General features: G+C 39.5%; 1 protein-coding gene across 10 annotated transcripts in view; it reads right to left on the bottom strand.

Moving 5' to 3' along the window:
* NHSL1 (NHS like 1) overlaps nucleotides 1-14,848 on the bottom strand; it is a 170,402-nt gene that overhangs the window by 36,373 nt on the left and 119,181 nt on the right. For 8 of the 10 annotated variants that reach the window (XM_075267914.1, XM_075267915.1, XM_075267919.1 and 5 more), the window contains exon 2: nucleotides 1,526-1,678. In XM_075267914.1, coding sequence (XP_075124015.1) covers nucleotides 1,526-1,678 — 153 coding nt within the window. Of the gene's footprint in view, nucleotides 1-1,525; nucleotides 1,679-5,405; nucleotides 6,051-14,848 lie in introns of those variants that run through there. The other 2 variants (XM_075267921.1, XM_075267923.1) reach the window with 1 other exon arrangement.

Raw genomic sequence — 14,848 nt, 5'->3', positions numbered from 1 at the left:
GGCATCTTTTGTTTTGTAATATAACAATACGTTTTCTTTCCACTATCCATCATAAATAATCCTTTGCAGATAATACAGATAATACAAGTCTGTATTTCCTACAATTCAGTCTACAATTGTATTATGTCACACTTTAAAGGCAAATGTCAAAGCAGATAAAGTAGCCATATGTGTTTCTAAGGACACCTCATATGGATCAGACTGGATTTCCCTAAGTTATTACATGTTCCCATAGTGATAAGTGCCACACTTGTTAGGAAAAGCACAGCATCTGTGCAGACCTGACGGTGACTCCTCCACCTCAAGAAGAAGCAACCTACTCTTAAATCCCAGTCCTTCAGTGTAACGTAAGATTAGTAGTAAGACAGAATAAGCTTTTAAGCAGGATTAGTATCCCCAGTGCTGAGACCAATCATATAAGCCTATGCAGTAGTTAGAGATTCATTAGATTTCCTCCCAGTTACATGTTAAAGAAATACAAAACCTAAATGGGCCTTTTATTCTTCACTCAATAGCAATATACATTACACAACCTTAGTGGGGTTTCCCTTAGGTTTCGACATGCTTTAATCAAATACTGAAACAACAACATTAAGAACATCTAGAATAATGAAAGGTATATCTATATTTCATGTAGTGGAAGGAACTATGACAATGGTCTAGAAGAGTTATAGGACTCACATAGAGGCAAGATGGCTATAGTACGGTAGTATAAATCAATAATCTACAGATACACAACAATAGATGCAACTAAAGTACACTGGACAGTATCTAAGATATACTGACATTGTATTACCTTACACAATGTGACGATAGGTTAGATGACCAAGAGAGTTCATAGGTCAATGAGATGCTGAGAAGACCACCCCTTCCCCCGATCATATTTCATCTTTAAGATTTTCAGTTTTACCATGTACTAAGCATAACGATGATTTTCTTTGAGAACACCACCCTCCTTCCAAAGGACTACTTTTCTAAGAGATTTCTCTGTACACGACTTAAATTGACTAAAATTACTATTTAATTTGTATCAGATTGCTTTTATTTACAGTTTTAACATCAGTTGTTTTTTTTTTTTATCTGCATGGAACTTCGCAATCTGAAACCTATAAAGGTGCTGTAGTGGCCTTTAATGGGAACAGGAAAATACCTTTGTAGCTACAAGCTGCAGAAACAAAGTAGATATAATCTATTTTTATGAATAGGCAAACCAACCTGCATGTGCATGAGGGGTGGGCCTGATTTGGCAAATCTGCCTGTAGATGGCTGTGATTGAGGTAGAAACCTAAAAGAGCTGCATTGGGCAGTAATTCCAGAGAAGATCCAGAAGACTTGCAGTTACCTGTAAACAAACCTGTCCCATTGCCACTGCACTCGCAGCCTGATTTCAGGTCCATAAAAAAATCTGCATTGGTTTTAGGGCCACAAAGGTATGTTTCTGCTCCAATTATAGGTCCCTACAAGGCACTTTTATTGATTTGGGACCTGACAGGTTCCACATGTATAGAAGCAGCACAGTCCTTACCTCGCAGCACTGTCTTCAGGTTGACTTTGGCTTGCCTGTGCAGATCCTCTACACATGCAGGTCTGGATGGTGGAAGGAAGACATTCTCCTGTTGGTGCCAAGATGCTGTGTAATGGACCGTCCACTTACTTTCATCATCTAGATTGGAAACCGCTAGAGAAATGAAAAAACTTTGATTAGATACTGTAACTGATCTCAAAGCACCATAGGTAAACAAGCTTTACAAAGATATGAAAAATTACACTGATACGTGTATTAAGTATTATATATTGTTACAGAGCATATGTTCTCAAAACACATTGCAAGGGGATAAGGTCCATACAGTGTAATGCAGTGTTGCTTGGCTTATAGGTCTTTAGGTAAGGTAGCATTACATGTTTTAGTGTAAAGACTGTAATATTCATCAGATGTCCAACAGCCTCAAACATATCTCTTGACCATCATAAGTCTGTATGGTTAGAGAGTGGGAAGAGTGCAAAGTGCAGACTGCTTGGACAGCATCTTACAGTGTCTTCTGAAATACAACCTGTCCGAATCTTCTTTCCAATATCCCCCCCAGAGTACTGTTACATTGTTCAAATATATATCTATATATATATATTTGATCATTGGCCTCTCCTGCAGAAATTGGAAGGTTTAACCAACAATAATTTGTACGGTCAGCTTTAAGTGACCTGTTTGCTTGGATGTGGTTTCTGCAAGTGTCTGGAAGTGATTGTGCATCTTCCCAGTTGGTATTCTGCTTGAGGAAGCTGATAAATGAAGAAGCAGCTGGCATGGCACCATGTCCATGATGCGGCCAGCAACACTGTCCAGTGAGCTGTATCAAATATTTGGTACAGCATATGGCTTAATTTCAGATTAATGGCCCTAGAAACTGAGATCTAAGTACTCAGCAATTTTGTTCACTAGTTCAAGGTTAAAGAATACTCAGAGATTCTAAGGGAGAACATAAATCAACATAATCTTAAAATAGTCATTAAATTTGCCTTCTTAAATCTTAACTGAAAGGATGAAGAACTGATAGAAATCAATAATTTGTGGTTATAAATAACTATATATGTAGACTACATTAAAAAAAATTTGGTCAACAGGTAATAAATTGGTCAACTAGAAAGATGCTGGATAACGTTAAAACCAAGATAAGCAGGATTAAGTGATGAGGTGAGCCAGCATTCACTGGCCTGTATTTTACACGACAAACAAGAGAAATGAGAGGTATGACGTATTGATCCCACTGATGGTTTGCATGATTTCTCAATATATGATATAATTTTGTAAAATGTAATAAAAACTCAAAATGTCAAAAAATTTGGCTGGGACTGTCACACAGAAACCAAATGGCAGTAAATCAGTTCACACAGCAGAGTGTTTACTGTGTTTACACACTGAATTACATTTCAAGACAAGCCATTCCATCTGCTATCAAATATGTATTTTATCTGAAAGGCAACCAATATTAAACAGGGAGGAACCATCTTCCCAAGAAAGAATAGCCTTCTAAATAGATCACTTCTCCTATCTACAATATAAAACAACGCAATACTCAAACTAGTGCCCCAGATTGCTTTCCACTGCTGTCAGGGATATACCGTACATACACATAAAATACTACAGTCACATTATCCCAAGAGGCATGTGTCAGGTGCAGGCAGCAAGTGACAATGGAAACTACAGTACTGCCATATGGATAGAGAAGTGTCATATTGCAGAAATTAGCATGTACTAAACCCAGAGCCTACAGGAACAGGAGCATGTAATAGTGAGCGGTGTATTCTACTGATAAATAACTAGCTTTTTACTAGCCAAACGCTCTGTCTACTCTGCAAGGTGGCTACAAGCCATCCATGTTTTATGACGGGGTTAGAAAGGTCCGCTATTTGTTAGGCTGCTTGTAAAGTTGAAGCGGTGTATTCTTTAAAGGGAAATGTTATTTTGTTCTGCCAATAAACAGTTTATGCTTACAATTTAGGATATAAGTAAAGGATCAATTAGTCAAAGAACATAGCAAAGCCATAAGTAACATGCTGGACTCTAGGCTGGTGGCCATGAGAAAGAAGCCTCTAGGTAGGGACAAACTACTACATACCGTTGTAAATGATACTAAGTGCAATTGTCTTGCCGTACTTTTGTCTATGGTTATATACCGTAGTAACTGGTAAGTCTGAAGGCTTTGAAGTTACCTAGGAAAACATTTTTACTGCATTATATGCAAAGATATTCTAGGCATATAATCTAACCATCAAAAGTGATCAACAAGTAAAAAAGCTTATATAGCCCTATATAGATATTTACTAAAATGGTGTTGGTATTATTTATCCACTACCTTGCTTATCTTTACAAAGCTCAATGTATATAGTCCCAAAGTTATACAGTCATGACTAAATTCATGTATACAAATATATACCCAATAACCCTCCTCTTTTCTTAAATCACTTGGCTAAATGAGTCTGTTATTCTCTAAACCTACCCTAATAAGTAATCTATCGCCGGAACAATGATCAGTCACATTGATGATATCTATCCATGCATATCTAGTTTTAGGTTAGGCGTATAAAGCTATAGCGACCCTATTAACAATATTGAGAACAATATTAGTGCCTTTGCAAAATTAATACTACAACTAGGTTTTTGTGAATGTCAGCTCAGATTGAAGGCTTACTATGCACTACTGTATATTAGGGAGATTCATATGTAAAAACAGGTTATCTACGTGTAACCAGTACAACAAGGTGGAATTTGATATATCTGTTGTAGGATGACACTTGGCACCCAGGGGCTTAAATGGCTGTGAACTCCCAGATGCCTTTACAGCTCACCATAACAACCCCCCAAGATCACAACCACAGTCTCTGTTTCTTTGAAGACCTCAAAACAGTATTCAAGATATCATCAGTAAGCACAGTAATGGTGATATGAAATATTTGCTCAACGCTCTGAACCATAGTAACAACTCTGCAGCAAGTGCTCATTGTCAGTCCAGCCTAGAGTAGCACGCTGCTCGCTGCTCTATTGTTCTATAACTTGTGCTTAGGGAGGATCTCTAAACAAATCTCTAGGCTAGGCTAGCAGCATTACCGAGTCTAAATCAGCAAAGCTTTTCATGGGCACGCTGAGAGGTTGGAGCGCCGTCTGCAAATTAATTCCATCTATTAGTTATCTCTATGGAGCATGCTTCACAATCTAGACGCCCAGCTCTGAAAGAGGCATTCACTAATAAAACAAGTGATAGAACTGTACACCTCTGTACATTGGATAATATGTGGTACCAACCCATGCATTTAGGTACTGAATATATGTGATACAAATACAACATACTATAAATCTAAATGTAATACTAATGCAGTATTACAATACAACATACACCATAGATACACCTATATATAAATAACCCATATACAAACCAAAGGCAATAAAAAATGAATGCTGACAGACCTTATAAGCATGCATTACAATGGTAATTTAATCTGCTAAAGATTAACTAAAGAATTTAACCTAGAGAAATGTATCCTGAAAATATGAGCGTGCCTTCACACGTGCCGTTTTGATGCAGTTTGTTAACCATTGTCAAGAAAGGATCACGGGATAAGGGGAAGCAAATAGGAGAGATTCATCTTCTGTCTATTTTTAATCCATTTATAGCTTTGGTTTAAAAAAATGCATTAAAAAAACTGCATCAAGATGACACGTGTGAGGCGAGTTAATGGTGGAAAAGTGCAAGGTGGAGCAAACCTCCTACTACGGTAGCTCCTATAAATCTGCATTAGCACACAAAGCATGATGTTAATAATAATCAAGACGACTAACCAACCCCACCATTATTGATAGAGCCTTGAGAAAAGTCCCTCAGGCCAGGGCACATGTTAAAAGGAATACTTACTCTTCTTCTTGAACAGACTGATGAGTGACTTCAGCTTAGTGTTGATAAACACAACCATTTCTGAGGAGCTTCAAAGTTCAAAGCCCATAGACCGGTTGCAGGTGCGTCCAAGTGCTGAGACCACCACTCTCCTCTTATGAGTCTTTACAGGCGCAGCATCCTACCCTAAAACTTGCTGGTAAGCTTTGACCCCAAAAATCCTTTTCCATAGTATAATCTCCGAGTCACAATAGCAGATGTGGAGAAAAGATGCTTGTATGGAAAGACCTGAGTGAAGCCTTAACTCACTTGTGCTTTAGACTTTCTGCCTCATTGCATCTACACTCCCCCCTTCTCTCAGCAGACTGTCATCTCGCCTCCACTACCCCCCACCTTTCCACCATCCCCAGAGTTCTCTCAGCTCAATTCCCTGCTACTGAAGTTCCTTAGCTCCAGCACAGGGCTCAGCACTGAAAGGGGCAGTATTGGCTTTCAGCTATTGTTATCCAAGCCCGCCCCTACCTCCATGAAAGCCATGCAGCACTTTGTCTGTTCTGTGGGGCTGGAAAGATATGATAGCTCATTTCTACTTGTTGGTTGATTCTACGTGGCCATGCTGCTATCATTTACATGACTTTTCTTCTTCACTGACTAGTGAGGAGTAGGTTTTAGGAAAACCTTGCTACTAGAAACATTTAAAGGAAAGTGTAGTACTAAACAGGCAGGTGTATTGTCTGCAACCACCACTGATGTAAAGTCACCAGATCTGACCCACTTTTCAAAGAAAAACAAATACTTTAATGGCTACTTAATTTTATATGTAGTATTTTTATACATTTTTTTTCAAATTGTTAAAAGACTAAGAATTACAATCTATTTTACCAAAATTTTATGTTTAACGTCCTAAACTAACTAGAAGTCCATAAATATAACTAAAAAAATGTAACTTGACGCTGGATGTGCAGAATACTGTCTGATGGCAGACTGTTAGAGAGAAACTCCAAAGACATTATGGAATATTTTATTTTAACCAATGGTTAAGAAACCCCAAACCATTAACATTCAATCTTTGCTAAGCTTATTCAACGAGTTTGTTGTAGTTCCTGTGCCACTCAGACACTTTACATGTGATGGCTTCCCAGACAAACACAAGGAGAGGGCACAAGGTCACTCAAGTAAGTAGGCCCATTATGGCGAGTGCAAGGTATTTGCTGAATAGCTGAGCATCCTTTAACAATTGGGGCTTTTCTTTCCCGTCAAGTAAGAGTTTACATCTATGCATCTGCCATTGACTGTAAAGAGGTACAAAATTAGAAAAAAGACACCATTTATATATCTGGCCAAAATATCTTTGTATTTTATCATCATATGATAAATAGTATTTATTTTTTTTTTTAAATTCTTTGTTAGCTTGCATATTATACTCATTTGATCATGAAAACAACAATGTAGCGATATAAATTATACTATATTTTATATATTATATATATAATTGTACCATATAATAATATATTATAATCTATATATCATTGTACCAATTACAAAAATGTCTCTAAAGACAATACTTTTATCCTAATGCAAATATATCTAGTGCTATGAAGTATATAGGACTAAGGTTAAATATTGTAATAGTAGCAATAATGTCAATGAGAACCATTATAAAACAAGTACCGTATAACATGTTGTTCCAAACTACACCCTGGCTAATAAAGACAAGCTTTAATATTTAATGGAGCTATCGCCTGATTACTTTGCTAATATTACTGACATTTCCCATCACCCTTCTCCTACATTCACATTTCACATTTCCACATGACCTGCTCAATGCAGCCATCTGGGACAAACACTTCCACAATCGCGCACAGGATGCCTGCAGCCGCCCTATATTAAGATGATAATTGACCCAGAAACATTGCAGTCAGGAGAGGATCCAGCAGGTTGCTATGTACAAGCATACCTTACATTCATAGCAACAGCAATTCACTGAAGGTCAGCTGATTTTAGTGGCAAAGAAAGGAATATGGAAAAATATATGTAATAATTTAGTCCAAATTCACATACATAAATACATACACATATATATTACATACATACATACAACTGGTGCCGAAAATAGCCTACTTTTATGTTAATTTATCTATTGTACTCCCCTGAATGGTATCTTATACAATGTGTGCAAGCAACAAAACACAAGCTCTGAACATTCATCTGCCTCTTATCACAAATGTCCCAGGGTGACAAAGACCCCTTTCATATCACTGCCCTTGTTTGTTCTAATTGTGGACCCTCTTATACCTTCCACAAATGACAACTTACAGGGACTGCAGTGAAAGGAAATGAATGATAAGGCCACACTGGAATATTTATCAGCATGGACATATAGAACCAATTCATAGCAGTCTGTGCACTGCAGCAGTAAAGATACACAGTGGCTTTTATGGCTTTTTTATACTGCCCAATTAGCACTGAGATTTATTAATTTCTGAACAATTGTATTAACTAGCGTAAACGCAGTAACTGCCCAATGTGTTGTATATCATTGATCCACTGGACTGAGCATGTATAAATACCATCAGTAATAGAATTGGTAAATGTAAATGCTACTACTGGTATTGGTGTTCACAATGGCCAGTTGCACGGTTCTCAGTAAATATGTCACTAGGCAACACTCACCTTGTTCACACAAGGAAAAAACTCTTTCCTGATCTTGATTTTGGCCAATCCCCAAAATTTCTTACAATGACTTTTCAAATCTCCAATCTTTTGTTGCTGGTTGTTGGGAAGTAGTTATGATCTTTTATGTACCTGGATCCTCTAACCCTCAACAATCAGCTGTTACCATCCGAGGAAACCATGTCTGACTATAAATGTACCCTATACATGAATGGTGAACCACGTAATGCATGAACAGGTGAGGTCCTTGAGACACTGCCAGGAATTTATTAAAACTAGCATTTCGTACACCAGTCTTAAACGGATTCTATCATTAGAATCCCTTTTTTTTTCACATAGGAATAGCCTTAAGAAAGGCCATTCTTCTCCTACCTTTAGATGTCTTCTCTGCGCCACCGTTCGGTATATAATCCAGTTTTTGTCAGTATGCAAATTTGTTCTCTCGCAGCACTGGGGGATGGGCCCCAACGCTCAAACAGTACTGAGGGCAACCCCAAAGCTATGGTAGAACTCTCCAGCGCCTCCTTCATCTTCTTCAGGAACCGATTTCTACGCGTCGTATTCCGGCCTGGCTTTCAATCATCTATGCATCCGCAGTCGGCTCTGCCAGCGGGCCTTGGGCAGAGCCAACTGCACCTACATGCGGCTATTTTTTTTGTGGCCGTTTACGCAAGCTCTTGTAGTAAGCAGCCACAAAAAAATGGCCGCGCGCAGGTGCAGTCTGAGGCCCGCTGGCAGAGCCGACTGCGGATGCGTAGAAGATTGAAAGCCAGGCCGGAATACAACGCATAGAGACTGGTTCCTGAAGAAGATGGAGGCGGCGCTGCAGAGTTCTCTCGCAGCATTGGGGACGCCCCCAGTGCTGTGAGAGAACTCATTTGCATACCGACGAATACCGGATTATATACCGAACGGCGGCGCGGAGAAGACATCTAAAGGTAGGAGAAGAATAGCCTTTTCCTGTAGGCTATTCCTACATGTTAGTTAGAAAAAAAGGGATTCTAATGATAGGATCCCTTTAATCAATTCCCCCACTAGTTCTGTATGTGCCAGAGTCTAGCATCTTAATAATTCTGGGACATCTCCCGAGCACCCATGCGCTGGAACTGAAATGTAAGTCTCTGATGGATTTTCCTAGAGTTTTGGTATAACTCATGCCAGTATTCTGGCCTCAGCCCACCTTGATGCCTGGCCCATTCCACTCTTTTTCCTAAAGTAGTGAGTGGGGCAGTGAAGGAGGAAAGTGCATCTTTGGGGCAAAAAAAGGGCCACAGTTATGGCCATCTAGGCCTGTTTTATGGCATAGAGAGAATATTAATTTAATCAGATTTAGTTTAATCAATAAACAATTTCCTAATGCCAGGAGAAACAAATCCCCTGAGATCTGCTTCTTAAACTGCCCATACAAATAATACAGCTATATCTTCGACTGCAACCTCACCCAGTTCTCCTATATACATTGACACTCAGCTCATCAGAGTTGTGCATATTTACTGAACAGGACAAAGAAGAAATCCCCTGTTGAACTTCCTAAAATTGTCTGGTTCGGACAACTTGCAACATATGATATACACTCACCGGCCACTTTATTAGGTACACCATGCTAGTAACGGGTTGGACCCCCTTTTGCCTTCAGAACTGCCTCAATTCTTCGTGGCATAGATTCAACAAGGTGCTGGAAGCATTCCTCAGAGATTTTGGTCCATATTGACATGATGGCATCACACAGTTGCCGCAGATTTGTCGGCTGCACATCCATGATGCGAATCTCCCGTTCCACCACATCCCAAAGATGCTCTATTGGATTGAGATCTGGTGACTGTGGAGGCCATTGGAGTACAGTGAACTCATTGTCATGTTCAAGAAACCAGTCTGAGATGATTCCAGCTTTATGACATAGCGCATTATCCTGCTGAAAGTAGCCATCAGATGTTGGGTACATTGTGGTCATAAAGAGATGGACATGGTCAGCAACAATACTCAGGTAGGCTTTGGCGTTGCAACGATGCTCAATTGGTACCAAGGGGCCCAAAGACTGCCAAGAAAATATTCCCCACACCATGATACCACCACCACCAGCCTGAACCGTTGATACAAGGCAGGATGGATCCATGCTTTCATGTTGTTGACGCCAAATTCTGACCCTACCATCCGAATGTCGCAGCAGAAATCGAGACTCATCAGACCAGGCAACGTTTTTCCAATCTTCAATTGTCCAATTTCGATGAGCTTGTGCAAATTGTAGCCTCAGTTTCCTGTTCTTAGCTGAAAGGAGTGGCACCCGGTGTGGTCTTCTGCTGCTGTAGCCCATCTGCCTCAAAGTTCGACGTACTGTGCGTTCAGAGATGCTCTTCTGGCTACCTTGGTTGTAACGGGTGGCTATTTGAGTTACTGTTGCCTTTCTATCAGCTCGAACCAGTCTGGCCATTCTCCTCTGACCTCTGGCATCAACAACGCATTTCCGCCTACAGAACTGCCGCTCACTGGATGTTTTTTCTTTTTCGGACCATTCTCTGTAAACCCTAGAGATGGTTGTGCGTGAAAATCCCAGTAGATCAGCAGTTTCTGAAATATTCAGACCAGCCCTTCTGGCACCAACAACCATGCCACGTTCAAAGGCACTCAAATCACCTTTCTTCCCCATACTGATGCTCGGTTTGAACTGCAGGAGATTGTCTTGACCATGTCTACATGCCTAAATGCACTGAGTTGCCGCCATGTGATTGGCTGATTAGAAATTAAGTGTTAACGAGCAGTTGGACAGGTGTACCTAATAAAGTGGCCGGTGAGTGTATATGGGCTGTTTTATACTTCTAGTTGTTTGCATTGGGCAGTACAAGCTTAACATGATTTACCCATCGCTGGTGCTCACTATGGACTAAATGATAGGACTATGCGTATAGTGATTGATTATACACAGACAGGCACAGGGCGGTCACGTCACAGATGAAAATAACATTGTGTTCCAATTTAATTGGGGCTGTGTTTAATTAACAGAGACAGCAGGAAAGGTTATGTGTCCTTTAAATGTCAATGGAAATACATTTATAGACTGTAAGCGATCCAGTCCTGGCAGAGCTGCCTTACTATTAACTGGTTAGAAAGCGCTTCTTCTCTAACACCATCCCTTATAGGTTTCCCAGGATGTGAAATTCACCACTGTTTTGACTCAACAATAGCTTTTGCATGTAATCTAGATGCAACAAACCTATATTTCTTCCTAGCAAACACTAAGGAATTGTGGAAAAAAAACATTTCTTTGAAAGGGTACGTTATGTGTGATATGTCACACTCCTATAAAAGAGGAATCAGAAGTGGATAGGGGTTGGGTCAGAGGCCAGTATAGATTTGTAAATGACCAAACCGCACCAAATAGGGGAATAGTTACTTGACCCCCATGATTCAGTTGGTTTTCCTGGACTGTGATAATAAAAATTATAGGAATGAACAAAGGGCAGCGTTAAATTTCTGATATGTTGTGTGACCACCGATACACGTTGCCATATAGCATGGGCAGGAACTTGAAATTATATGGGACCAACCTGTGCCTTCTCCAGTACACTTTATTTTCGCATTTCTGAAGAGCCCCTAAAATGGTAAAGATAAAGTGGTATTCCATATTTTTTTATATTATTTATAATCCATAGAATGGGATATTATACAATTTTCTAATGTGCATACATTTAAAATTCTGCTAATATACATTTATTATATCAGTGCAGACCCCTTTCTGCACAGTAGAATGATATAGCTCATGAATAAGTCCTGTCTAATACATCTATAGGCGAATAGAATAAGACTATACATGATGTACGCTATTGGGTTAGATACAAGTGCTTGGTTGGCATACAGAACATATCCATGACATAACTAAATAGGACTCGTGGTAGGCACAGATCTTTAGTGTATTCATTTACTATGTGTGTTTACATGGCTGTCTGTCTCCCGCTCATGTTTGTCATGAGGTTTGATGTTGTCAATAAAAGTTAACTAAAAATAAAATCAATAAAACGCCCAAACCACAGAAATAAGAATACAATATTAGTTTGATACCTGCATTATTTTATCTGTTTTTTTTTCTGGTCCATCACAGGACTGTCAGTTGTGTTTTGTTTTGTTTTTTGTTTTTTTACAGATATCTTTTGACTTTATAGGACTTTTTGTCTGGGATTTCTACTACACTTAATGCTGGAGACGCCTACACACATGAATGTAGCCTAAAATAATAATCTCCACAGACAGGATGAGATGATGCTGTAGTAATACTATATGTGTTCTGCTGTTCAACATACTGATATCCTGGACAATTAGGATTGTCAGGGGTCATATGACATGTGTGAGGGTCACATGACTGATATCAGTCACTTTCAGTTCTGCAGATGCAATTCATGGGACTAAAAACATATCATACCATTATTTTTTCTTAGAGACAGATGACTGCACTTTATTCCTCAAACATTGGAATAGAGGACTTGGATGTGTATTTTTTAACTACATGGCTAACAACCCTATTATAATTACAATGGAATGGGGTTAAAAAATTCTGAGGGGGGGCCACACAGTGGCTCAGTGGTTAGCACTGCAGCCTTGCAGCGCTGGAGTCCTGGTGTTCAAATCCCGCCAAGGGCATAAAACCATCTGCAAGGAGTTTGTATGTTCTCCCTGTGTTTGCATAGATTTCCATCCCATATTCCAAAAAAAAATTAAAAGACATACTGATAGGGAAAAATGTACATTGTGAGCTCTATGTGGGGCTCACAATCTACATTTTAAAAAAAAAATTCTGAGGGTTTCTCTGTAATATGAGATACTCTGTCAATGCAGCGCCTGAATGCCAAAAGTAATCCGTTCCACTGCCATGTTCACATGGCCTTCATTGTCTATGTGGGATGGATGGAGGTCCTGCTCAGTCAGCCTTAGGTAGTAGTTCTAGTAAGGTCTGTATTATTATTTTTATTATTTTATTATTATTTTGTTTTTAACCCTGCATGTAGGTGTAGAGTATATTTTAGTATATATCAGTGTGTGAAGATTAGTGAAGTGTAAAGCAGGTGGCCTGTCAAGAGGAAAAAAAAATCACTTTAATCCGGGCAATGGATTGTTTGATTCCAACTAGTGGGGGAAAAAAAAAATCAATGTAGCAATCTGTGTGAATGAACTTTCAACTCTAAGTAACTTGAAATCAATGAGGTCTTAGCATCCTTGTCCCAAGATATACAGTTTGTAGAAATACAAAATCTGGTAAATGGAGCCAGGATGATACTCATTATAAAAATGGAATCTCTTAACACCTACAGGTGAAAAAAACTGCCATGAGCTTGTAACTGCCTCATATGCATATGCTGATTTTTATGCTAATTCTCATTATATTCCTCTCTTAGAAAAGGTGATAACCCTGTAGAGATATTCTCATTAAAATATGAAGGAAAAGTTTTAGACAGGGCAAGTTTGTATTGAGTGTGGAAAAAGGATTTTCGGGTAAGGACACACATTCAGGTTCCATTAAACTAATTTTTTTTTTTTTAGTCAAAACCAACTATGAATCATAAAGGGTGAGAACATTTGAAGGGGCATGGGATATTTCTTCAACTTTATTTTCCACGTAGACGCTGCTTCAAAAACCCTGACTGTCTGTCCTTACCCAAGCGCTTTCTGTCTAATTGCTATAAAAGGAAAAACAGTTGTTGGTAAATCTTCCACTTAAAGGGAGACTTTTACCAAGATCCAGCATGTCAACCCAAATGAGCGCGTTGGTGCAATGAGGGTGTTGTCAATGCAAAGGCAGGATAAAAGGGCCTACCACAAGCCCAACTGTTTTCGGATCCCAACAGTACTTAAATTCGTCGCTAAAGGCAATACAGTTCCAGTTTATAGAAGTACAACTTTCTTGCTCATGACACTTCTGCATACGAAGGAAATGATGGCAATGGAAATGGAAACAGCAGGACACCAAATTTCCTTCTGAAAGAGCCTCAAAATGGTCCAGGTGTGTAATGAAGGTACCACTTGTGCCTGGATGGCAGACAAAGAAATTGTGGGAGTTGCACATGTTTGTCACCAGATCAAATGATCTCTACTTTTGGTCTGCCTGGGCCATCCAGAGCCTGTTCACTGTGTGTGCATGCTCTCATGTAAACATTGCCTGCCATCTAGGCCATTCTTACTTAGCTATTAGTTGTTGAGAGCAATTTTGAAACAACCATCCTGGTCCTTTCAGTTCAATGATATGTCCCCCTTCATAGTCTGTCAACTTTGCAAAATGTATTTGACTGCGTCGTAGACGCATGTCTAAGGCTAAGGCCCCACAGGCCGGAAATGCAGCGCTAAAGCACTGCGGGAACAACTGCAGCGTGAACGCATCGCGGTTCTTCCTGCAGCACTTTGAACAGAAAGTTCACAGAGTTTTCCTGCACTAACTTTCTGTTGCAATTATATCTACGGGGAAGACACCGGCATTTGCGTAGATATAATTGACATGCTGTGATTTTCAAAACTGCAACTGTTTTGGAAATCGAAGCATATCCGCGCTGCGATTTTTTTTTTTTTTCCCCACAAAGTGGGGATGGGATTCGCATGAATCCCATCCACTTTGCAAGTATTGTAAAATGCTGCAATTTTTGCCGCGGCGTTTCTGCCGTGGGCAAATTGTGGCGTTTCCAGTCCGTGGAAAAGCCAGGAGCAGATTGAGCAGAAGGTAGAAGCACAAGAACTTCCTATATATTTCCCATTCCTTTTGTAGCCATTCCTGGCTTTGGCTCAAAAAGGCAACAAAATCTGCAACAAAAAAAAGC

The sequence above is a fragment of the Leptodactylus fuscus genome, chromosome 3, assembly GCF_031893055.1.
Source record: "Leptodactylus fuscus isolate aLepFus1 chromosome 3, aLepFus1.hap2, whole genome shotgun sequence".
Lineage (NCBI taxonomy): Eukaryota > Metazoa > Chordata > Amphibia > Anura > Leptodactylidae > Leptodactylus > Leptodactylus fuscus.
The sequence above is the reverse complement of the archived record's forward strand: the minus strand, read 5'-3'. Positions and strand labels throughout refer to the sequence as shown.